This window comes from Thermobia domestica, chromosome 10 (genome assembly GCF_964235325.1).
Source record: "Thermobia domestica chromosome 10, izTheDome1.hap1.1, whole genome shotgun sequence".
NCBI lineage: Eukaryota > Metazoa > Arthropoda > Insecta > Zygentoma > Lepismatidae > Thermobia > Thermobia domestica.
The window spans coordinates 243,352,145-243,379,654 of NC_137463.1; the positions used below are offsets into that span (position 1 = coordinate 243,352,145).

Below are 27,510 nucleotides of genomic sequence, written 5' to 3' on the forward strand. Positions count from 1 at the left end.
ACAGCCGAATAGGGTGAATTTGGAAGTTAATGCGATCGGGACTGAAGGAGACTGCTACATTGATCTCAGCGACCGCGAAAACTATGGATTCGACACAAATATAAGTCATTTTCTACTACATTTACATGTCCCGGTAGTGCCTCTCCCCCCCCCCCCCCTGAGACCCCTCTGGTTCGAAATGTGAAGAAAACTCTTCGTCTTGGTCTGGGGCCTTGACCAAGGTACCCCAGACTCAAATTTGGTAACTCTTGGTCCTGCACACAGGTAGACAGACAGTCACAAGACAAACTCTCTATTTTATTTAGATTAGATTAGGCTATAATTATTCTTGTGTTACTACCTATAAATGTGGGTGTGGTGATGAATGGAGAGAATTAGCTGGATCGAGCGGAAAACGAATGAGAATGTATTAGAAATGGTGGGGAAGAAAATAACAATTTTAGATATTATTAAGAAGAGGATGGGACATTGGCTAAGAAGGAACTATATCATGAGGGACATGCTAGATATAATGGTGGAAAGAAAGGGAGGGAGGGGGTGAAGTTGACTACAATTAATGGACGATGTCGAAACAGAAATATCGTACGTGAAGATATCGAGGTTAGCGGAAGGCCGCGGAGCATGAAAGCTTCTCAGCAAGTGACTTCCCAATAATGGTAGAATGCCTATGATGATGATGATGATGATGATGATGATATATTAATATGAAGCCAGTCTATGAACTATGGTTTGTAGTTAAACTACTTAGTAACATATAAACATATAATTGTCTAGGTAGTAGACTTGCGAATATAAACCACTACATCCTAAAATTGAAAACAAAAATTACTAATATACTGCACGATAGTACTCAATAAATCACATCATCATCATCATGATCATCATCATCATCATCATAAGCAATGGTGTATTTAAGGGGGAGCTTCCGGGCTTGATCTCCCGCGAAATTTTGTTTACTGTACTATTTTGAAGTAAATAAAATACCTTGCAGAATTTTCACATTTCCAGGAATAAACTTAGTAAAGCCTCTCCCGAAACGAAATCGTAAATACGCCACTGATCATAATTATTCTGTCATTATTAATAGGTCACCTGCCGCAACTAAGAAGCTTCCATGCTTCACGGTCTTCCGATAAACTTTTCGGCTTCACGTACAATGTTTCTCTTTTAATATCGTCCATTAATTGTAGTCTCCTTCACCTCCTCCCTCTCTCTCCTGCCACCATACCCTTTAGGACATCCCTTATGACACAGTTCCTTCTTAGCCAATGTCCAAACCAGTTTCTCTTCCTCTTCTTAATACTATCTAAAATTGTTTTTTTCTCCTCCATCATTTTTAACACCCTCTCATTCGTTTCCTGCTCGGCCCAGCTAATTATTTCCATTGTTCTCCACATCCACATTTCGAAATCTTCCAGTCCTTTTTCATCGCTTTTGCGTAATGTCCTTGTTTCTGTCCCATACAGTACAATAAAGAGCTGGAAATAATATAGATCTCTTTCTACATTTCTACAAATCTTTGTCACAGCTTTTAAGAACAAGTGTATAAACAGAAGCGCAAATACTGGAAAAACTTATTATTAAGGTGGATCACTAGTTGTTCTCGGTGCTATGCTAAACACTGCTTGAATAGTGCGGCGTTGCCAGGTAGTGTCGAGTGCCAGATAATAAAGGAAGTAATCGTGCAATTCTGTTTGGATACTTACTGGAGAAATTAGTTTTCGACCTTTACTGCAATTCACAGCTAAGTTACGGTTTTCGAACTGCAACGCTAGAATCCAGGAGTTAAACGTACAAATTTGGCAAAAACGCATTATGGCGTTCTGCGCAAGTTTCTTCTCAAAATCTATTTCCTTAAATGTAAATTAATATTTAAATAAAATGTGAATCATAACAAGAAAACCAGTCAAACAATATATTTACTTTTTAATAAGATAATTACTTTAAAGCACTTTACAGTAATAAACATTTCATAAAATTGAGCACTTCTAGTAAGATCTAACAGCAAATGCCATCTTGTGTGCTCATTGTTAAACGAATCAAATATTTGATTTGATTTGTTACCTTTTTCCACATCAGAAGACACAACCAAATGAATCAGTGTCTTGTGTTGTAGCTGAAACATAACTTTATCTTATAGTACAATATTTATAATATGTAACGTTTCATTGCGCAGTAGTTAAGGGAATGAGCTAAAATATGTACTGACTTCCGGGTGGTAATCCACCTACATGAAACAGGATACGGATGAAAGATGTCAATGAATATTTGTTTTGTTTGTCCAAAACAGCTAATATTAGCAAATGCTTATTTCTGATTAGTCGAATGACTGCCCAGATTATTTAACGGGTACTCTTAAAACGCTTTTTGAAAATTGATTTTGTTAATAACTTTTAAAAGTTACTCAAAGTTGAAATATAATATTACTCTTTGTTTGTTAGTAACGTTGATTGATGTTGTTTAATTTCAGTTGTTCTAATTTTCTGAACATGACGTGGTTACTAAACTTTGTTAGAGTCATCAAATCTAAGACACTTAGGTGGACAGGTCATGTATCCAGAATGGAAGAAAGTAGAAATGCTTTCAAAGTATTAACTGGATGTTCAATCGAAAAAAAAGTCCATTAAGAAGAACTAGGCGCAAATGGGAGGACAATATTAAGATAGACCTCGCAGAAATAGGAGTACAAAGTAGAAACTGGATCCAATTGGCTAAGGAAAGAAGTCAATGAAGAGCTTTTCTGAACGGCATTGAACCTCCGGGTTTCATAAGCCATAGAGTGAGTGAGTGAGTGAGTTAGTTAGTTAGTTAGTTAGTTAGTTAGTTAGTTAGTTAACATGGTTTAAAATGTTTTTTCAAAAAAAAATCTTTTTCTTCATATCCTATAATGAACATTCTGCAGTTGGTGTAAGTATTAAGCAAAAATGTAATAAACACAACAACGAACCCGATTTGGTAATCAAGACATTATATGGTGTGGTCGGGTCCTACTTTGTCCCATGACTACGCCCCTGATGCGTAATTTTCGAGAAAATCGGACTTTGATGGCACTACAAAGTTTGGGGCGGTCGGGCTCCAATTTGCCCCATACTACACTCCTGATACGTAAGTTTCGAGAAAATCGAATTTTGATGGCGCTATGGGGTGGTCGGGCACCAATTTGTTCCCGTGACTATACCCCTGATGCGTAAGTTTCGAGAAAATCAAATTTTGATGTCGCTACAAAGTTTGTAGTTACTTGCCAATCTGATGTGATTGACAGTTTTTATTTTACAAAGGAGATTATTTATTTATTTATGAATGTGTACGAAAATATTTACTGTAGTTTAAATGCAATATTTTAAATATAACAGATTCTATTTATTGTTGTTTGACTCCTCCTAACAGTGACACACGTACTACTTGTAAGGAATGTTTTAAATGAAATAAGTAGTTTGCAATCTATGGAACAAGTAGCTTCCAATTTATGGAATAAGTAGCTTCCAATCGACGTAACAAAAGGTTTCCAATTTATGGAATAAGTAGCTTCCAATTTCTGGAATAGCTAGCTTCCAATCTATGAAATAAGTATATTTCAATCTTTGGAATAAGTAGTTTCTAATCTATGGAATAAGTAGCTTCCAATTTATGAAATAAGTAGATTTCAATCTTTGGAATAAGTAGTTTCTAATCTATGGAATAAGTAGCTTCCAATTTATGAAATAAGTAGCTTCCAATCTACAGAGTAAATAGCTTCCAATCTATGGAATAAATAGCTTCCAATCTATGGAATAAGTAGCTTCCAATCTATGGAATAAGTAGCTTCAAATCTATGGAATAAGTGGCTTCCAATCTTTGGAATAAGTAACTTCCAATCTACAGAATAAGTGGCTTCCAATCTTTGGAATAAGTAACTTCCAATCTACGGAATAAGTAACTTCCAATCTACGGAATAAGTAGCTTCCAATCTATGGAATAAGTAGCTTCCAATTTAAGGAATAAGTAGCTTCCAATCTATGGAATAAGTAACTTCAAATCTAAGGAATAAGTAGCTTCCAATCTATGAAATAAGTAGCCACTAATCTATGAAATAAGTAGCTTCTAATATATGGAGTAAGTAGCTTCCAATTTGTGGAATAAGTAGCTTCTAATCTATCGTATAAGTAGCTTCCAATTTATGGAATATGTAGCTTCTAATCTATCGAATAAGTAGTTTCCAATTTATAGAATAAGTAGCTTCCAATTTGTGGAATAAGTAGCTTCCAATTTATGAAATAACATTTTAAGATAACAAAAATTAATTTGATGATTCTGGAAAAGGCACTCTCTTCTATTTAATTATTATTTTCCTTTTCAGGAGGATATGGTGTTGTGTCTCTTTCTGTTACTTTTGTTTCATCCTTTACTACCAACGCTAGCTGAAGGTACGTATATAAAATTACTTTATGTTTCTACATTCAAGAATTTTATATAGGATAACTAACTTTGCCGATTTTCTAGCGATAGTCCTGGTTTCGGGAAAGAATGTTCCGCGTCCTAATATGAATCTGCCGGGACTTTAAAATGTCCCTACTTTCATTATTGGGGACACCGTAGCGTAGTTTTAGTGGTCAGAGCGGTGGACTCACGTCAGAATAGTCCTGCGTTCGATTCCCGACCGATGTTTCTCAATTTCCGGCGTCCACCCAGCTTTGTGAGATAAGCGAATAAAAGATGAGACAGCCATTAGGTCTAGAAAGCTCTTGATAAGTCTGTTCTACTAATGCCACATTGACTTGATCCCTAGTCTTCCGTTGTGAGCGCTGCTATCGTCGGCCACTCGCTTTCTCTCGCTTAGCAACAGCTGAATCCTTATTGGCTCAACGCGTGGGTATGTGAGGGTGTGGACTTTAGTTCGCATTTTTACCACGGCTCAAGACATTTTGGCAGCACAATAGAGACAGGGTGACACATAGCGCTGAGCATGGTTTGTTGCTAGGCTGGACATAATTCAGAGGGTCGCTAACAGATGGCGTTGCGGTAGCTCAGGCCTAGAAAGGCTATCACGCCAAGTAGTTGGTCTTTACTTTCATTATTATTTTTATAAAAGTATCGAGATACGTAAGCTATTCTCATTGTTTTATTTTGTATATTATTTCTTTGTTGAAGTTCACCGTCTCTTTTCAGAACCAAGTCTAACTGTGAGACGTGTTCTACAGTTTAAGGTGGATTCCGATTCACTGTGATGATTTCAAATTTCAATGCTCTCTCATCGTAAAAGCGAGCCCGGGACCACTTTAGAGATAGTACCGACACCGAGACTAGTCTCGAGTCTCGTTTTGTCTTGTCTCGGAATTTCGAGACGAGACGGAGATCAAGAGTAGACGGATCTTTATGAATCGAGAGGAGGCCGAGACTCAACATGTCGAAATTTGGTCGAGTCGAAACCAAGATCGACAGAGACACTTGTAATTTGAGACGAGACCAAGCCGAGTCTCGGTCTTCTCTTGAAAATTGACAAAATACTGAAATAATTTTTACTGAAAATTTATTGCATTTTAGTTTATTTCAGATAATGGAATGATCATAGTCATAACTGTATTCACAGGAAAGCAGGGAATGGGCCATTACCATATCTGAACTTTCTTTTTTTCTGAAAAAAAAAATGAAATTATTAAAACAAAAGAATTTATCTCTCTGTACGCGGGCTGTACTTCGAGATGCAACCCCAATATTTGTAGTAAAATTAAGTTTGGTTTAACTTCAGTTTATCGTCCCGTTCAGCGACGAGACTATACGAGACGTAGACCTACAGCTTAAGGTGGTACGCGAATCACATGAACTTCCTTCGAGAATCGAACCCAGGTCTCCCACGCCAAAGGCGCGCATGCTAACTGCTTAGCCAGAGGTAGCTCCATAGTAAAACTAGGGCTATTATGACTCTCCTAAACATAATAACTAAAATGCTCGTCTTATAATGACCCTACTTGTCCTAGCTACTCTTGCGTTAATAGCCAGGCGAGCTAGTGACTTTTAGCACTTTTTCCCCTTAATATCCCTAAATGTTCAACACAAAATTTAAAACAGTGGAGTCCATGTTTTGTAGCAGCCCTGTCTGTTAACATTTTCAAATTAAGTTAGCAGCTATAATCACACACAAAATTTAATGGTTGTAACATTTGTACTGTGAACGTAACTTCTGTCAAATTAAAGGAAAGAAATGAATTCGTGTTACTTCATTATCATTGAACAAACTTATCTATATTCATTAAATATTGAAAAGCGTTCCTGATGTTTATTCTATCCTTAATATTCATACTGATGCAATATTACGTAGTAAATTCTAATTACTATGAGTCGTTGTATGAATATCATTTTTTATTTTTTCCCTACAGAATTAATTTTTTAAATAATATTGTCATAATTTGTTGCGTGTTAATAATATTTGATCAATATTTACAATTTTCCCTTTATTTTAATCGGTTAGTCATGTTTTGATTTGACTAGCTTCTATTTTTGAATGATGGCTTCTATTAACTTATTACTTTCTCTCTTGGAATATTTTTAAGCAAATCAAACTTAGTTCTGGTAATAATTCAGTATTAATGAAAAGATTTCACTATGAATTATGTTGTAAGGATCCCTACCTTTCAGTGCGAGCACATGTTATCCATACAACACGTGCTACTGTTTACAATTATCAGTATAAAAGATGATAACACATAAAGTAAACAGGAAGACACGAAGCCAGCACGACGGGACCCGAGAAGGAACGAGTCATCCAGAAATCGCTTATAAAAATGGACCCGAAGAGGAAAGTAGCATCAGTTGATCACTGATCGCTTAACCTACACTGCTCCTGAGGTTGCCCTGGACGAAGGAGTATTACCTTGCCAAAATCCCTGGAGATTGCCATGAGCTCATACGATTCAAGCCCATAGCTCCTAGCCACAACCTAAACATCTGGAAGCTGCCATGAGCTAAAGGGTTCCGGTACAGAACATTTTCTTCCTTCACCTCATTTGTTATAAGGAAGATTCTGATATATTCTCTTTGTAGACACAAAGACTATTTTGAAATATTTATAAAATAAAGTAAAAATGAAATCTTTAAGTTTAACGTCCGATGCTTATGCTGGATAGGCTAAAGGAGACGGTGATGTGAGAAATGAATGAAATGGTGGAATGAAGAAAGTGGGAGGAAACGGGAGAACCCCGAGAAAACCCACGAACACGGTGTTTCTCCATCACAAAGCCCACTTGGCGCGAGCTGGGATCGAACCAAGGAACCACGCACCAGAGATCAACGTTCTACCACTGAGCCACCGTGCCCTCTAAAATAAATTAGATGAAGGGATAACCACCGAACTGAAGGAATAAATAGATTTGAACATAGTGACAAAGAAATTGTTGTTCCAGAAGGGCAACACTGTTTAAAAGATCTAATGATTATTTAGAATCTGTTTAAAAGATCTAATGATTATTTAGAATCTGAATCTATAAACATTACCTTATCAAAAATCGTTTGAAATATCGAATAAAAAGTGAATCAAGAAATGAAAATATAACAATGTAAAATATATAAGTTTTTCTTGGTTTTGGGCCTGAAAAACATCTAGAAAAGAGTAAAACATATTGGAGGCAAACTACCAATATTACATCCTTTCCACACAATAAATATTCACTATAATGAAGCTCATGGAATATTCGTTAAGTGACTATTTAGGATTTTGTTTCGGGGGGCCTATGCACAACACGTAAATAAGCACTTATATTTTTTCCTTTTCGGTACCGACAAATGTTAATTAAGTTGTGCATATAACAAATTTATTTCGGGGGGAAGGGCTTGAGCCCGATAGCCACTCCCTAAATACGTCACTGATGTACATATATAAACGTGAGTTAAAGAGTCATTTACAACAGATGCAGAGTTTAAGCATATACTTGTATGCAAACCTCATTATCCGTTACTTTTCCTCTAATTAGAGACAAGATTCGTGAAATTAAGATGAAAATAACAGATGAGCATAATTTGATTAATTTTGGCGGAGCAACTATAACCATGCCTTTTTTGTCTATAATAAATGCGTAGGCTTAAAAAATATTCAAAGTTATGAATTGCAAAGTCTTCCACTAAACAGACGGACATGCAATAATTTGACTGAGGCTTAGAATGACATAGAAGTTGGTGATGCGTTTATCCATCCTCATAAAACAGGTTGTTATATGAAATTTGAAGTTGGAGGTGCACAGGATGGAATGACATATGCTGGAAATGATACGATAAAACTTATAGATTATTATTTGTTTCCATTTTCTTCTGACAAGTAGAAATTAGAAAGGATGGAGTTATTATAGATTAAATTGAATTATCTGGAATAGCATCAACTGTAATTGGAACTTAAAAAATTGTCTAAACCTAAAGCTTCATTTTGATTACGAAAGAGATGTTAGAAAGTTAGAATTAAAAAAGGATTTTACTATTCTTTTTCCATTAAGACTGATACCCAACTTTTAAGACATTATAAAGATATAATGTAGAAGGGTAGATTGAGAAAACGGTTTCCAAAGCTAATAGTAATAATGATGTATTGCATAAATAGACTGTAACAGGGACTGGCGCAACTACATCTCATAATGGAAAATAATATTAAGCAGTATGGAAATAAGAATACCAATAATTAAATATGTGCTTAATTATTAGAGCAAGTGAAATTTAGAAATATTAGAACAGCGTTTCCCAACCGGTGTGCCGCGAGTGGGCCGCTGGTGTGCCGCCACGAAATTGAAACAAAATTATTAATTTTATAGCAATCACATTGCAAGACATAGGGATAAATGTATATTTGTATTTCACATTACTATGAATCTCTACTATGAATTTACAATTTTAAGTTTCATACTGACTTACTTTTCTGTGCATTTTTAATGTTGAAAAAAGTATTTGTTATCATTGTTATGACCATCATTGCTTCTTTATTGTTGCAGACAATTTCGTAACTTGAAATTTTAAAATATCATTCAATCCTTTCGACAAAGCAAACGTGCATACAAATTACCTACATTTGTGTTTTAAAAGTAAAAGAGATTTGTTTGTTCCTTCATTATTTAGTGATCTTCCTTCTTTGTGCAAGGTTGGATACAATTTTCGAAAAAGGAATTTTAGAAACCTGAGTCCTATATTTCATTGCAATTGTTGTCAAGTTTTAAATTAAAATGGAAAATATGCACAATGATATATCATGGGATAAAAAACAGTGATCGAACTTTCTTCTCTGTGAGGAGATCAGTAATCACAGAGAAAAATACCACTGTATTTTATATTTACAAATAATAATAATAATAATAATAATAATAATAATAATAATAATAATAATAATAATAATAATAATAATAATAATAATAATAATAATAATATCTATATGAGTGTGCCGCAAGAATTCAAGTGTGCCGCAAGTTGAAAAATGTTGGGAAACGCTGTATTAGAAGAACCGAAAATCATTTATTTATTTAACGTGTATCAATGTATTCAAAACGCAGTAACACGTTCATTCTTTGATGTAACTACACAATTTAATTCGAGACAATTCGAAATGCCAATTTTGTAATTGAATCGATGTTTGCAGATAGGGCCTACCTGAGTCACATTTTCTGAAATTTGGTTTATGAACCTTTCCATTTTGGAGAGTATACACAACTTTATGTATAGAGAGTGGAAGTGTAGAAGGTGTTACAACAGTGTAAACGCAAACTTGAACTATAGACCGAGTGCAATAAAAATCTGCATTCTTGAATTTTATTTATTTATTTTTTTTTTTTTCAGTATCTCAGAGCTAGGCAAAATGGACTTAAACTCTTTCTGCAATCACCGATTTAATTGTAACTTTCCAAACTGCTAGAAGTCAAGATCAGACTAAGGATGTTAATAAATTTTATCATTGTAAAATGAAAAATATTTATTTCAAAATTTGTCGAAATAAGGTATTTCTTATAGGAAATAGATATTTGGATATTCCTAATAATGGTTGTTTTAAGGTATGAAGATTATACAGCATTTAAGACAATAACATATTGAAACATAGAAATGTATTATGATCCAGATGAATTAATTAAAAAAATAAACCGATATATGTAATTAATTGTAGTAGAAGAAAAGCGTATCTGTAATAAAAGAATAAATATAAAAACTGTTGTAGATTTTACAAAAGCTGATACCATAATTTGTTAATCGATTTTAGTCAGTCAGATTAACTGTACATATGATTCAAAGAATGAGAAAGTGATTGAAGAATTTAGTGCCGTGCCGTGGAAAATCTGCGCCTGGAGCGAGAGTATACGACGGCGCCCCCATGCATATGAGTGAGATCGACAGACCAGCCGCGAAATGCCACCATGGTTGGTGCGAATCGTAAGAAAATTTTCAAAAACAAACCCTGCTTTTCTTTGATTTTGAACTTTTTATTGCTTTTTCCTTCCATTTTATATATGTGCACATGCAATTTCCTAACATGAGTAACACCGTAGGACCACTTCCTAAAACAGGAAGAGAATTTAAGTACATAGTAGTAAATTTTCCTCTCCCTTTTTTCTATCCTTCTTCCTCCCGAATTTTGCGCCCCTTATTTCGGCTCGCGGAGCCGTCGCCCCCCCCCCCCTCTTGGCACGATACTGGAAGAATTTTATTAAGTTGTAACGTATTATGAGTTGACTTTTACGGATATATTCCATAAAAGTCTTAAATGAAAATTTTCTATATAATGACATCTCTTAATTGATTAATGCTTTGCAGTTATTATAGTTCTTGTTAAATCAGGCCATTTATAGACCCGTCTCTCAGATGTGTTCGCGCTCTGATACCATTTTTATATACGAACATGATCTGTACAGTCTAGTTATATCGTCAAAACAACCCAACACTAACAAGTTTAGAAATAGAAGAAAGGTGTTTAGACTTCTTTAAAATATGCAACTACAAAATAAAGACAAGAATAAAAACTTAAATCAAGAGCTATAAAAACAAAGATTTCCTATATAATAATATAATATTATTATAAGATTTCCTATGTAATATTATTTTATATAATATGATAATATAATAATTCTAATTATAATATCACATTAATTTTATGAATAAAATAGGAAACCTATATATATAAAAATGGAAGTTCCTATGTTCGTGACTTAATACTTCTTGAACCTCTCGATCAAATTTTCAACATAGATGAGGTTCGGGTCTCGAATGGTTTTTATCATTTCATTATGACGATACAATGTAGGAAATATATATATACAGGGCGCAAAATTTCCGGTCACCAGGTCGTTGTTGTCGACTAGAAATTTAGAGCTGATGACCAGTGTTTAGTAGGAATGATTTCTGCCTAAACTCAACTGCTTCGCAATTTTAGTGAAAAAGTGGACCTTGTCTTATTGTTAGCAGAGTGGGCAGAATATAAACTTGTTTTCTACATCGATGTTGAATCAGACACTGAAAAAAAGATTTACAGTGAAAACTCCATTACGAGATTGCCAAATTTGCTTCGAATTGTCACATTTTGTGCAGTTTTACCTGTTGAGTACTGTTTCATTTGAGAAAGGCTTCAGCAGTCTCAACAAAGTTAAGACTGCCTACAGGAATTTACTGAAGACTGACACATGGGATGATTTGCTGACAATTTCCATCAATGGCCCTTGACTTAACGTGAAATCTTAAGATAAGATATTTTTTAACATGTATATAAATTGTCCAATTCAAAATTGTCAATTTTGAATCTAATTGCCGTCAAACCGAAGACCTAGGGGGGGGGAGGAGGAGTGGACTTCTCGCAATTTGTACGTGAGAGCTGCTGGCGACTATCATTTCTGGATTGGCGAGTGCGTCTCACATTGAAATTTTGAATAACTCTTGAATCACGAGGCCGATCTCTATAAAATTTTCAACATAGATGAGGTTCAGGCATGGGATGTTTTTAGCATTTCACTTTGACGGTGCAAGTTAGGGGAGGGAAGGGGGAGATGTTTAAAAATTATCGAACATGGCCTATATTAGTGTCGAATCCATAGCTATCGGGGTCGCTGAGATGAAGGGTAACACTTCCGATACCGTTTAAACCCAAATTCAGCCGCGCAACTTGGGGAGGATATATATATATATATATATATATATATATATATATTCAATCATAAATGACCGATATTAATGCCGAATCCACAGTTTTCGGTGTCGCTGAGAAGAACAGTGGCACTTCCGATAACGTACAAATCGAAATTCACCCGTGCGAAGAACGAGATTGAGAAAAGGCTAGTTATTAATTCGATAAAATTAGAACTAAATAAAGATTATAAAATTGAGAAATTGGAGAGAATAGAACTACGTTTAGGGAAAGCATTTTAGCATTAAAATGTTTCTTCTTCCTCTATTTACTAAACATACTGCAGATAAAATGATGGATGAGAGCTAAAAAGGGGTGCTGTATCAGCTACGTTACTGTATGTGATATTGAAGTTGGGCTTACTTCACCCGACACATTTGAGTTTACTTAGTTTACTTACGTAAAATGTTCGCTATCTTCTGTAACTCGGAACCAAGATTATACGGCATTACTTTCCTATATTTTAGTCCATCACAACTAAAATCTATAGTTTTTAGTATCAGTTTGGATAAGATTAGAGAAACGAGTTGTATACTTTCAATGTATGTATTTATAGAATAGTGTTACGTTTATATTTAATGAAAACCACAAAACCTGATTAATCAAAATGGTCACCATCTGCTACCACACACTTTTCGCACCACCCTAACAGTAAAGAATTGAATGAGATTTTAATGAAAGAACAATATTATTGTTCAAAATGTTATATTCTACAAAATGTATTACACTAGAAATAAAGTATTTTTATTCATTTAATAGATTGGAGTAATGGCGCTGTTAATGCTCCAGTGCCGAACAATGCGAACATCGTAATATCTCTTCAAGCCACAAATGTAATTGGAATAGAATTAGATGAGGGATATGCCGGAGTTATAGCTGTGTTGACCTATGATGGTAAGTACCTTATATACAATTTCTTTGATTACGTTTATATTTAATTTTCAATTAAATTTTTATCTAAAAAAATAATATAAATGTTTGTTTTCTTTAGAAAGAATTCAACGTTTATGTAACATTTAAGTACATATTTCTTTTCTTATTCTTTCTTAATTTTTTTACATACATGTGCATTTTTCCATAAATGAAGATTCCGTAATCCGGAAAATATTACACCATATCATAAGAGAGAATTATGTGTAAGTTGTTGTAATTGAAAATAACAGCTCAGCGTTCAATTCTCATGTTCCTAATTTAAAAATCGAGAAAATTAAGGAAGGTAAGGAAACATACGGTGATGATGAATAACACTTAAAACTACATTAGTTCGATTCCAGACTTAGGTCTCGACTTCTAACTATCTCCAATTTAAAACTGGGGTAAAATTTCACCCTGGATCACTCAAAATGAGTTTTCAAACTTTATAATTCTTACTTCCATTCCAGAAGTTAATATGGAATGCATCTATTAACCAAACAAGTACAGAGTGACGAACATCACAGTGAAAAAGATGGGGCAGGGACGTACAGTTCAGGGTGTGGGTTCTGAGATCCAGACCTCCCCGAAAGTCCCGACTTTTTTGTAAATTTAGTCTAATTTTAGGAGTGATTTTACAAATTTTAATTTAATTTATCCCGATATTGAATTTGGACCTCTCCCGAAATAAATTCCTGTGTACGTTGGATTAAGGGACCAATATCAATTATGGGAATTGAGCTGAGTAACAACTTGGGATAACTATCGGATCCTGTGTCAGTGTTGCAAAAATGGTGACACAAACAGTTGCTAAATGAGAGATCAAATTACTCCAATTTTTGGTGAAAAAAATCGTTAAAAATTGGAGCCATTATACTTCCTGCACAATCAACACGATAAAATACTTTCGTTATACGATTTTTGAAAATTCATAAAAATTAAAATTCCATAAAGAGAAAATCCAATACGCACCTCATTTTAACTTTGGAGAAGGGGTTGCTTCTTTCCTCCATGCACCTAACCTTCTTCCTATTGGTTCTGTATTACTTAACCCATTAGTAGTTGGAATTGTTTTTTGTTAGGGGGAAAGGGGTAACAGAAAACAGTGCGAGGTTGTGGAGGTATGGTATGCTTATATTTGAAAAAATCATTGTCGCTTGCGCTTATAAAGAAAAAAAGGAAAAAGACATATATTTATTTATTTCATTTATATATACACATTTCTGGGTTCCTTAAGCCCGTCACGTCGAGGGATGACGTCCCTCGGAGAGCACTATCTGGGGAAGGGGAAAGGAAGGAAGTGACTTGGGACGTGTATATTAATAGGTAACATTCCGGCATTATGAGAGCCTGGAAAGGGTGTCTGATATCTGACAAGAACGAAATACTATGAACAGGTGAAGATATGTCGAACTGGCCTGATCTACCACCAATTTTTTTATCCGTAACTACCAGCTGTCCAGACTAGAATTTTCAATTGCTCGGTGAAACGCATACGTTTAACTAATGATCTGGACAAACATGGAGGGTCATGACCAACAAGCTTGAACAGACGCTGATTTTCTTTTTTAAATAGCTAGAAATTTCTTGTAGCAATCGTGACAGGATAAACCAAGGTTTTCATTTTCCGGAAGTCGAATTGGACCTGGGTAAGACAGCGTTCAGAATCACATGTAGAAAAAGGGCTTTAGGAATACTTAGAGTTACAGACTATATTGCTATTTAAAACTGATCATTGCTATATATAATCAAAATTTCTGTCATCGAAAGCAAGAGCTTTGAAAAATCAACTAGAGCATCATTAGATTTGGCCAAATAAAAAGAAAAGGAGATGATGAACTAATGGAGATGAAGTACGTTCACCTTTCCTAAAGTGACAAGGCTGGTGGTGATGGATTTCTTATCAGCGGAAAATTGAAAAGCAATATCTTGGAAGTGGTTTGTATAGCGAATAGAGAACAGCAAGGCCATGTTATGAAACTCTCCGGTATATATCGAAGGTGCTCGAAAAATGTTCTTCTAACTTATACGCCAATTCCGAAAACTAGACGAATACTCAATAATTCAATTTGATACCTATTTTATATTTTTGGCTTAAATTATCTAAGCACCAGATTCGTATTTTCAGTTGCCATGGAAACCTGGTGCTCAGGAATTTTCGAGCTCTATGTATGAGAATAATGCGTATCAAGAATCAACTAAGTTTGCCCGTCACTTACTTCCTCGTGAATCCGTGAATCCACCATTGCGTATATGATTGAAGCTAAACATTATAAAAAGTGTATTTGGCTTTTATTATTCTGTGACGTAAATAAAAATACAGACAGTCCTTAACTTACGTAAATAGATCATTCTAGGGCTCTTTGTGTATGTTGAAATCTACGTAAGTCGATTTTTTTACTATAACCTGAACTTTGTTGCAAACACTGTACGACAAAATAAGAAGAAAAAACTTTAAAAAAACACTATATAATAACACTGCAATGTAAAAGCTCAATGACATAATATGCTTTACAAATACGAAGGATCCATAAGCTTATATTCTTACAATGTTGATGGTTTAAAAAATTAAAACTAACTAATTAATATAATTTTAATAATAGTTAATTCTTACTAGATCTCTCCCAAAATAGAATTTGAAAATGTAATAGTATTTCTTACTTTAGACGTAAGTAACTTACCATTTGTAAGACTTACTGATTTTTTTTAACGAAAGTTTGAATTTACCTATGTCGAATTTACGTAACTCGAGGACTGTCTATACAGTAAAACTAGGAGGTGATTCCACTTGCTGATGGACACCATTTACAGAAGTTTAACAGTGTCTTTCTACCAGAGTTCTCTCAGGTAAAATGGCATAAATACTATAATGTCAATTATGTGGCTAGATCATTGAAAAACCTCCTTATTAGAATTAACAGAAGTGCAATCGGTTCTTGCGAACTTTGCGAGGTGAATGATGAGATGCAATTACCCAACATATCCTTAGCGGTAAATGTAGAAAATTAATGTTCTACAAGTGAAGTATGAATAATATAATTTTATGTTGCGTCTTGAATAATAGTTTTATTTGTATTTATACAATTGCAGGCACTGGAGATCTTAAAATTACCAGTTCTACTGGTGCTGATGTTCAACCAATTCTTACAAAAGTAGAAGATAGTTATCAGCTAGAGATTAAAACAGAACTAGATTTTGAATCAAGCAGCCAAAGAGATGGACAACTTTCATTGAATAATAACGCTTTGATTCTTTCTATAAGTGCAAGAGACATTAACGATAACCCACCATCAATAAGCTACGTAACACCGAATTGTGTTATCAAGGTAAACAAACACCCTAATTATTATTATTATTATTATTTAACTAGAGATTTCAATATTTTATATCGTGTATCTTTATTGTTTTCTAATTTTAGGTATAACTAGCAGAATACTTGTGCTTTGCACGGGGAGAATACGTTTTATTTTGGACAAAAAGGGCTAATTTGTATTTAAACTGCATCGGAAATGTCACTCTTCGTCTCAGTGACCTCAAAAACTATGGATTTGTTATGAATATCGGTAATTTTTGATCATTCTTAAATATCTCCCTTTCTTCTAAGTTGCACCGTTAAAGGAAACGATAAAAAAACATCCCAATTCCGAACTTCATCTATGTTGAAAATTTGATCGAGGTTGGTCGTGTAATTCAATAGTTATTAATCTTTGTATATCTCTCTCTCCTCTTCACCTCCCCTAAGTTCTACAGTCAAAGTGAAATGAACAAAAACTTCCCAGGCCCAGACCTCATCTATATTAAAAATTTGATAGAGATTGGTTGGGTTTTTCAAGAGTTATTAAGTTACATAGTCGCATTCTTTTTTATATATATTGATTTTTATATATCTCACCGCCCTCTATCTCCCCTACGTTGCAACGTAAAAATGAAATGATGAAAAACATCCTAGATTCGAACCTCATCTATGTGAAAGTTTGATCGAGATCGGCCGGGTGGTTCAAGGGTTACGAAGTTACAAACATAGCCACTTTCAATTTTTCATATAATAGAAAATTACAATCCTTTTGTCATCAAGGCACTATCTTCCTACAGAAGAGGGTGGAGCTGAAAGTGAAGCTTCATTTATAATGCAATAAATTATCGTTCCAACTGTATGCTCTTTGTTCATCTCCTCAGTCATGAATACCAATATGGACTTCCTTGTGTTTGGTATTAGTCTGGGAAGATGATAATCAGTGGACATCTTCTTCCAAGTGAGGTAGTGAGGATTCACCCAAGCCTACTGGTATGGGCCTATCTGGCAAGGGGATGACGAGAACAAGATATAATGCTTGAAAGTCGAATGAATTTACATCAAAATCGAAAGATTTTTTTTAGATATTCTGTAATTGCGGGACAGCGGGTTTCAGTTTCTATATTTACCAATAAAACTCATCACCATAATTATCTGCTATTACTGGTATGAAACATGCTACGAATGAAGGCTTGCATGTACCACAGACCTCAGTTGATCTTTTCTTCTTGTCATAAACTTTTAATATTGTACTAGCCGTTAGTTTTCTGATTCTTTATCTTCCTTATTTTCCTCCTTCCATGCCTTTACTAAATTACACAAAGGAACAAATGATATTTACATCTATTTTTAATTGCTGGTATCTCTAATTATATTGTTTCCCCCTAGTATTCCTCATGGCTCTCGTTTATTTTCCATTCTAATCGTAGTAAGTTTCTCCATTACCGGATTTCCGGAGAACTTCAATATATCTTATCTCTTTTCCGTAATGTATAAGCTTCTGCTCCGCACACTGCAGTGTTCAACATATGAATCATTTTCCGTAATGCTATGACGACCCTATGTGTCTCCGTAATTCTATGATGACTCTATGTGTCTCCGTAATTCTATGACAACTCTGTCTCCGTAATTCTATGATGACTCTATGTGTCTCCGTAATTCTATGACAACTCTGTCTCCGTAATTCTATGATAACTCTATGTGTCTCTATAATTCTATGACGACTCTATGTGTCTCCGTAATTCTGTGATGATCCTATGTGTCTCCGTAATTCTATGACGACCCTATGTGTCTCCGTAATTCTATGACGACCCTATGTGTCTCTGTAATTTTATGACGACCCTATGTGTCTCCGTAATTCTATGACGACTCTATGTGTCTCCGTAAGCTTGCGGGTAATCAGAAAAAACAGCATGTGTTCGCATTTGACATACAGGATTCAAATTTGACATTCTAATATGCGGGCAATGATCTATATACCGCACTCACCCATGGTCTTCATTTAGTGTCGTATATTTGTGATGTCGTAGACACTGTGTTCTGAGCTTATCTGTGCACTTTACAGTTAAACGACCTGAGCTTCCAACAGAATATCGCGTATTCTCATACCACCAAAGTAACGGCGTACTTTACTCAGTATACTCCTCCTACCTAGGCCTACTAAGTCTCTAGATCTAGGATCTAACGATACTGTTTGGTAAACGGTGGAATGTTCCGTGACCCCCAGGTGAGCTCCACCAACAGTCATTGTGCAGCAAGGGTGAGATAACATACTTCTAAACAGACTTTCGGCACCTCTACGACCAGCTATAAGCCCAGGCATCTGCTTGTTTAGCTGCTAATGGTAACCCACTGTTAAAACTATTATAATAGAAATATATACAATTTTCGACACGAGACATTACTTTTGACGACACATTTTCGAGACATTTATCTGATAAGTTTCCTCAAGTTTTAAGAAGTATTCTGAAGAAATATCTGAGTGATCAGTGCCACGACGACGATGATGAGGTCAAAACAGCCGTGTTGCACCGGTTGTCAAATCAAGCGGCAGACTTATATGAGGATAAAATTTAAAAGCATGTTATACGATATGATAAGTACCTTAATATTGGTAGGAACTATGTAGGAAAGTACGTTAAGGTACAGGCTTTCATGTAACAATAAAAGTGTTACGTAAAGTATACTTGCTTCTTTATTTAAAAATGGTACTTATTTTAAAATCTTGCCTCGTACATTCTTCAATTTAGAGAACGTTCATGGTACCATTTGGCTTTACGGAATTTTAAAAGATCTTTGTGGTTATATATCTGAATTAATGGTAAATAACTACTGCTAATATCAATGGTAAAAATGGATATATTTTTAATTGCTAATTTTGTACTAATTTGAGGACACTGAATCCAATGTAACTGTTGTTAAATATAGCTCTTTCTTTAATTTTAGGTACACTCATGTCCAACATGATTGTCGCATATCTATAACTGTCTTCTTATAAGAATATAATTTGATAATGATTTTGCAGGATACTTTTAATACTGATACTATGTGTATAATCGGGAAATGTATATTTGTGGTAAATATCATAGGAAAAGTATTGTAAATACGAAAATTAGAATGAGTAAAACAAAATGTTGCTAAATGGACAAGAAAATTTTATTTTTGTTTTTTTGTCCCTGTTTACTGCTCTTTTGACATAAAATTTGCCACATACATGTCTTTGTCGATTATACATATATTACTAACATTATAAGAAATACTGGGCGATTTCGTTATCAAATTACAGTATATTCCTATAACAACATATTTATAGACATGCGACAATAATTTTGGACATGACTGTAGATTACACAATCTAGCATGTAAAGTGATGGTAGAGTTAGTATATTTAAGTTTGTAAATAATGGTTAAGAAACTAGAGCCTGTCTATTTCAGCTGTGCCTTCGGAAAATATGTGAAACATACTTCGGTCCAACATCGCACCTCGCTGCTGCCATCTTGCGGAGGAAATCTTCCATTTGCTTTGGGGAAAGAAATGAATGATCTCGGCTGTGTTGCCAATTTGACATTTATTCGTTTTGTCTTGGCGAGTGAATATCATAAGCTACTTAGAATGACTAACAAGACAGTGCACAGCGAAGGCTGGGAAATAATTCGAAATGGCAACCCTATCCGCATCCAACTATAGAAGGATCTCGGCCATGACAACTTGTCCCTCCTCTTTTGAGGGGGTACTGGAAAACACACATCGACAGCAGCGCCAGTAAGGGCATACTTGAAACTGAAAGGCTCTAGCCGGCCGTGTCAAGTTCTAGTTTGATTTGAGTTCTCTACTTTCAATTAGTTTGTTTCCTTTCACAAACTTCGTTGATTTTTCTTTGTGATTTACATTTAATTCTTGTAGCTACTAAGTCGGTGCCTAACTATAATGTGTAGACAGTAATATTCTGCTTTCCTACTTAACAAATGGTTGTATTCTTTCTATTTGCAGGAAAACACTGAGGGAAAATCTGACTGCGAAGTTCGTGTCACAGATCTAGACCAACAAGTTGACCAAACGTTCACCTTTACAATTAGTTATGCGGTATAGTTTTGGTTCCAATCCTAAATAAGAATTCTAATCTACATGAATAAATAGGGTAGCCCATAATTATGTATATTATGTTCGACTGACTGTAGTATTTGTAATTCTGGACAAAAAGTTTCGATATGGCAACACTGTGTAGCCTGAAAGTGAGGATAACGGTCACTGGATTTAGAACCGTTAGTGTATGCCAGACAAAAATGGCGGAACAGTTGTCTCTGGAACAGCGTTCTTATGGGGTGTTTTACAGGACAAAGTGTATCGACATCGCATACGCAATTTGGCCGAACTACGGGAAGTTATCACAAATGAGTTTTATGGGATACCAGTACAGGTCTGTCAGGTAGAGACCTACACGGGCCGAATTTTTCGGCCCGAGCCCAATCTAACCCGAATGTACCTAGGCCCGGCCCAACCCGGGTCCAAAAAGCTTTGGAGATTTTCGGCCTGAGCCCAATCTAACCCGAATGTACCTAGGCCCGGCCCAACCCGGGTCCAAAAAGCTTTGGAGATTTTCGGCCCGAGCCCGGCCCAGCCCGATGAGTTTTTTAAAATTCTTGGTCCAAGCCCGGCCCGGGCCCCATAAATTTTAAAAAGTTTTTGGCCCGACCCCGGTCCGATAAATTAAAAAAATATATATCTGGAACCGCAATCTTTCTCAAAATTTAGTATTAAACTTGACCTAACCCTCAGAAACATTTTGTAAATTCTGGTTCACAACCTGATGCTTGCCTCCCGAATGGTATCATTACCTCCTAGTACTTTGCCTGTCATCGACAGAACAAAAGCTCCATTTCCTGTAACAAAAATCTAACTTAATTGATTTTTAGCATAAAGTGAAGATGACAATATTGTTTAGCGACAGGCAAAACTTTCCCACCCCTTCTTGTCATATTTTGGGGTCAGTGAAGGTAAAGGTCACAGCTTAATTTACCGCGCTCAATTTACTGAATTTACTGCAATCCTCTATAGTGAAAGTAGAGCCGCTAAGCAACACAAACTGTAAATAGCTATTGCATTCCTTGTAACATTTTTCACGGGCATATTTCTTCAACGTTTGGCTTTATTCCAATTATCGTTTAACGAAAGTCAATAATTATTAAAGAATTGCAATTAATCGGCCCCAGCCCGGCCCGACCTGAAGAGAAATCAGTGTCGTCCCGCCCAAGCCCGGCCCGTGCAGGTCTCTATTATCAGGCTGCTTGTGACAGCGTTGTTCTTCGTCTCCAGGCGTGCATCAATTGGAATGGTGTATTTGTGGACCATGCCATGGAGAACAGAGTTCAAAATTCTTGCAAGGAAAGGCATGAGAGTAATGTATTTATGTTCAAGTTATGTTGCTAGTTTCTTCACCACAGTCTTTGAAACATCATGTACATTATTATGGGCAATCCTGTATAATATATAAAGTACATCGGGCAAGATATTAGTCAATCACTCACTCTAGAACTACCATTAGTCTCTTTAAGAGTCTTCATCCCGACGAAATTAAAATACCGCTAATTTTACAGTAATTATGTGATATCTTCAAATAGATATTTTTATAAAAAGGCCTTGTGTCCATCTTAAACACAAATTAAACATAACTTTCTTACAAGGCTGTCTGTATTCTTTATTATAAATTAACGAGAAATGTTACAGTTTCCGAAGTATATCACTTCCTTCTTCAGACTACTATTTCAACTGAAATCATAGATAACATAACATAATTTGTTACCTCTACCAATTTCTCGTTAATTTATAATAAAGAATACAGACAGCCTTGTAAGAAAGTTATGTTTAATTTATCTTCAAATAGATTAAAGATAATTGAAATATGAAACAAGAGCGCCCTAGACAATATTATTTTGCGTGAGGTATCGTTATCACAAGTCACCTAGTGGCTTTCCGCTTTCAGCTGTTTAGAAACGCGAAAATAAATGCCGATTTTCAAAATGGCTCGAAATCGAAAGCAGATAAGTGAGTCGTGATAACAGTTTCTCATGTAAAATAATATTGTCTAGGGCGCTCTTGTTCCACATTTCGATTATCTTTTATCTATTTGAAGATATCACATAATTACTGTAAAATTAGCGGTATTTTAATTTCGCCGGGATGGAGACTCTTAACGGCATTTTACTAGAATTGCATAGCTAAATGATCCATCACTACTGACACACGATCGTTTCCTGTGAACTGGAATGAATGTACCGGTCAGTTGTTTGAAAGAAAGCAGCTCGTTAATATTTGTCAATGTAAAGAAGACAGAATGATTTTTTTAAAAAAAACAGCCATTGTGTTTGCACGTATCCAGGGCACATATAGTAAATGAAGTTGCCCAATTTGTTACTGCGGATTGTTGAACATGTTTTACAACGAATATTCTAACACGCATGCAGTGTTTCTTCCAGACATGTTTTTGGGGGGACACTGCCCCCCGGAGCTCTGAGAGTGCCCCCCGGACGAGACCAAAATAATACGTCTATAATATAATAATAAATAAAATAGTTCCAGAAGTGCCCCCCGGAATACTACGTGTGCCCCCGGAACATTTTTTCTGAAAGAACGACTGCACGCATGTGAACACAAAACGTCGTAAAAGTTGTGTTTTCACAAAATGATTATCTCAGGTTGACAGCTTACGATTTTCAGATCTGGTAGGCAAAATAGTTTTCAAATTTTACAGCAATTTTTCCAGTCCATGAATGGAAGTCCATCTGAGCCAATCTGCAGAATAATATTGCTGAAGAAAATTCATATACAGTGGCGGCTCCAGGAGTTGCGATTGGGTAAAAAGAGTAATCATTTTAGACTGAAAGAAATACAAAAGTATGAACTAATACAAAAAGTTATTATAAGCAAAATTGGGTAAATCTTACTTTTAAAACGTTGGATTTAGTTTACTTAAACTTACTTAAAAAAAAAAAGAAAAAATCGTACTTCACGAGTGAACTGAACTACACTTATAATATTTTTCAAGTTTGGAATTTTCTTCAGGCTGTCGAAAAACTCATTGCAGCTTAAAGTCGAAGAGTTGATTGCTACTATAAATTCAGTTTTCATCATCTGGGTAGAACACCTATTTCTCATGTCAGTCCATTTCAAACTCATATGTGACAAAACTCTTTCACACAAATGAATTTGGCAGTGGGATGCTTAGGAAAACGGAGACGACCTTAAGTAAATTTGGCAACTCAGAGCTTTTCTGAAATAGCATTTGCCCTTTACTGCCCACACTCATGACGACTCATTCAGAATTGCTGGTTTTAAAGTAATTGTCTGAGGTAAATTTGGCATTTGGGCAAAATACGCGACTTTTGCCGTCCCATATCGAAGCTCCAGGGGACGCGGAAAAAAATTATAAAATAAGGGACTGTGTCTTAAAATCCGGGACATTTGAGAACCCTGGTGGAAATGGTAGTGTGTGCAGAAATATTAATATTTCGAAAAATCTCCCGGTTTTATCCGATTTTCCCGTTTCTGGTGTATAATACGTACAGTCAGCGACTGTAAAAAGTGGAGGTTGGATACATAAGAAATGATAGCTTTTTCCAGTAGCAGAATAGTTTCACTGTATGTCTGATAGTTGGACAACCAACATGACAGCAAATACATGCCCGAAAACATAACATGCCAGGATATTCCTCCATTTGGAGGAAAAAGTATTACTATCTGAGAGCATCACTTAGAGAAACAACCACGAAATAAATCTGCAGAAATTCCATTCACTTTAAGATCAAAGAGATAGGAATTAAAGCAAAGGAAACGAAAAGAATAATACGCATCATGTAGAGACCGAAAAAGTATGGAAAGCTAAACAAAATGAGAAAAGAAGGAAAGCGAGAAAGGAAAGAGCAAAAGACATGGGAATGAATTAAATTTTAACACTTAAGGATAAACAATCTCGGTCTTTCCCCCTGCCCCCTGTATTGTCTTGTTTTTCTCCCTTCATAGGATAAATCTCTTTCAGTATCAAACGCGAACATCATTTATATTGTTTATTTCCTTGAAAAAAAGTGCAAGTCAGTCTAGGCTGAGACTCGAACACAGAATCCTGAGAACGACAGTCACACACGGTACCCACTTATCTACATAGGCTCTATCAAGTGTGTTTATAATTCAACCATTACACGCGCTGTCATCAAGCGTGTTAAATCAGCTATTGACGGTGAGTTACTCCAGTTACACTTGAAGTTAGAATTTCATTTACGGCCTTTAGCTATCTACGGCAACAGGCCCCATGTTTTCATTAAAAGCATTTGTGCTGTAGATTAACATCAAGAATAAAATTAATCTATTATGAATTAATCTCTTGGGTGCACCAACACACACACATACATCGTATATACGTATATAGAGATAATCGGATTGATTAAGGATTAAATGAGTTATTTCGTAAATTTACGAAACGGGTCTTGAAGGACAGTAATGACATCTAGTAGCGTTGTTACGTAATACACGTAATATAAATAAAGCTTCAAAGGCAAAAGTTACAAGTTCTGCCGTGGCTAAGTCGGTAGAACGTCTGTTTCTTGAGTGGAGCAACGCGGGTTCAAATCTCGGCTGGTTCATTTTGATTTTTCTTTTTCTCAAAATACATTCCTATATGTTTGTATTTGTCAATAATAATTGCTTTATTGCATTTTTTGTAGATTAACTTAAATTAGGAAGGCTAAGATAAATATATGACTGCTTTATACGTGTGTGCAGTCCAGAGATGGAGTGAGTCAGTGGGTCAATTGCGTCAAGATTTGTAAGTGGGTCATGGGTCAACAGGATGTGACTCACTGCGATATACAACCCACCGTGACTCACTCTGACCCAACTACCCATTCTGATCCATACTGACCCACTGATCCACTCTGACTTACGAACCCATTCTGCTCAGTGCATTGTAGACAGTTTCTTCTGAGCACTGGTGAATTTGTCTACCTTTTACTTTCAAGGCCTCCCTTTTTCTTCTTTTTTCATTTGTCTCTATTGAAGAAAGAATTTCAGGCACTCTTGCAGAACTTCAGGCAATTGACCATATTTGGAATTGTAATAATAGCAATAGGACTTACTTCTTGACTTTTCAAACACATCCTGCGAGTTTTTAGAGGAGCTAACTACTGGAGAAAAAAATGTGAATTACCTATAATGTACGAATAATTATATAAAACATTGAATATAACTATGTGTGTGTGATCGTCATGATCAAATTGCAAAGTCAACTGAAATGACATTTGGTATATACATAGTTAGGCCATGATCTCAATATCATTTTTAAAACTCTTTTATTGGGAGGGAGCATTTTCTATATATAGGGTTGATTTCTAAAAATAATCGAAAACGATCAATATTACTTCAGAAACAAATTGAAAAGCAATTATTGAGAAATAAAAACTAGAGTTTTATGCATTTTACATCTACTGCTTTTTATTATAATAACTGCTGAAACTTGTGTTTATGTATGGAGCGTTACAGCATAAGGATATCACGTCATAAAGTTGTGAGGAAAATTTACATAAAATTTGTACTGCAAGCTTAATTACCTGGGAATTTTAAATTTGTACGGGATGCTTAATTATATGGCCAATTTTAGACTTCTCTTTACTTTGGTCTACTTTACCTTAATTTGAGACTTTCAAATTTCATCCTATTTTCCACTGAAAATGTCTGTAAGTCAACAAAGAAATAATTATATATGATAATTAAAGTTAAATTCATCGCAATTTGGCCCATGACAAACACTTTATCATTGTGTATCGTAAAGATCAAATCCACCCGTATTGTAACAGAGCGGTGCTTGAGCGTTGAACCGTGGAAATTCAAACTCCGATTAGTGATAATTTCATAGCCTTGTTTTATTACAATTGTAAACTTTATTTAGTTTTAAAGAGAGCGTGGATCATGGGTCAGAGTTGATGACGATGGGTTTTGGCGGGTCGGAGTTGGTCACAAAGGTTCAGAGTGGGTCATAGTGGGTGGTGGGTCGCAGTGGGTCACATGCTGTTGACCTACTTGACCCACTCCAACTCTGATTAACGCTTCGACATCTGGAGTAAATAAGTTCTGCCAGGGGACCCTTTTCCTTTCAAAATATATTTTGATATGCTCATATTTATTATTATTAATTACTTTCTTGCATTTTTTCCTACATTATCTTAGATTAATGACCGTGGTTTAGGATAGATTATATAAAGTGAAATACGGTTATGTATGTTTACACTTTCGTTTCTTTCTTTCAAAATACATTCCTATCTATTCACGTAGTCCAAAAGTAGGCATACACCTCTTCATTGATCAAGTATAACATTCTAGTTTATGAGTTTATTTGCTTCAGCTCTTCCGAGCTTAAGATGTAAGTAAAACACATTAAGAACAAATAATAAAGAAACTAAGTCTATCTGATGGATAACAATAAGAAATTATATAAAATGCAATGAACTGATCAGTACGGCACTGTAAACTTATTTTTGGGCCACCCTGTATATTACTAATAATTTATTTCGTGCATTTGTTAATAACTAGCTGAAATACACACTTTTCGCATGGGTGAGATAAAATATCTATGCAAACAAACTGAACAACGAAACGAAAAGATATCGGTCATTTTCTAATACTTTTACATATCCTGGTAAACGCCCCGTGAGACCCCTGGTTCGAAATTTAAAAGAACGCCTCTCGCCCGCAGGCGATTGGCCTGTATTTGAAAGTCAACGCCTCTGGAAGAATCAACATTCATCTCAGCGACCGTGAAAACTAAGTATTTGACACTAATATTGGTCATTTTGGAATATATTTTTATATATTTCGGTACCCCACCCCCAGGGTGACACCGACCCGCATACAATAGTAGCCTATTTTCAAAGTCATCGCTAATGAAAGTGTCACCATTGTTCTCAGCGACGGCGCTAACTATAAATTCAACACAAAAACCGGTCATTTTCTAATGTTTTTACATGTCTCGGTAAACGCTCCCTTCCCCTGAGAAACTGGTTCGAATTGAAAAAAACGCTTCGTTCTGGTCTGGAGCCTGGATAAAGTATCCGTGACCAAAGTTTAGTAACTTTCGGTCAACTCGTCTGATTCCCAGGCCGCACACAGACAGACACACAAACAAACTCGTGTTTCATACACAACAACAGATAACAC

The 27,510-nt window shown here is 35.5% G+C and overlaps 1 protein-coding gene across 1 annotated transcript in view; it reads left to right on the forward strand.

The window, feature by feature from the left end:
- The window catches only part of LOC145661880 (uncharacterized), a 45,482-nt gene extending 25,082 nt beyond the window's left edge, over positions 1-20,400 (forward strand). Inside the window, exons 2-5 of the mRNA XM_081727222.1 lie at positions 4,337-4,403; positions 12,866-13,000; positions 16,109-16,344; positions 20,302-20,400. Coding sequence (XP_081583348.1) covers positions 4,343-4,403; positions 12,866-13,000; positions 16,109-16,344; positions 20,302-20,400 — 531 coding nt within the window. The 5' untranslated portion in view covers positions 4,337-4,342. The remainder of the gene's footprint in view (positions 1-4,336; positions 4,404-12,865; positions 13,001-16,108; positions 16,345-20,301) is intronic.
- The last annotated feature ends 7,110 nt before the right edge of the window (positions 20,401-27,510 follow it).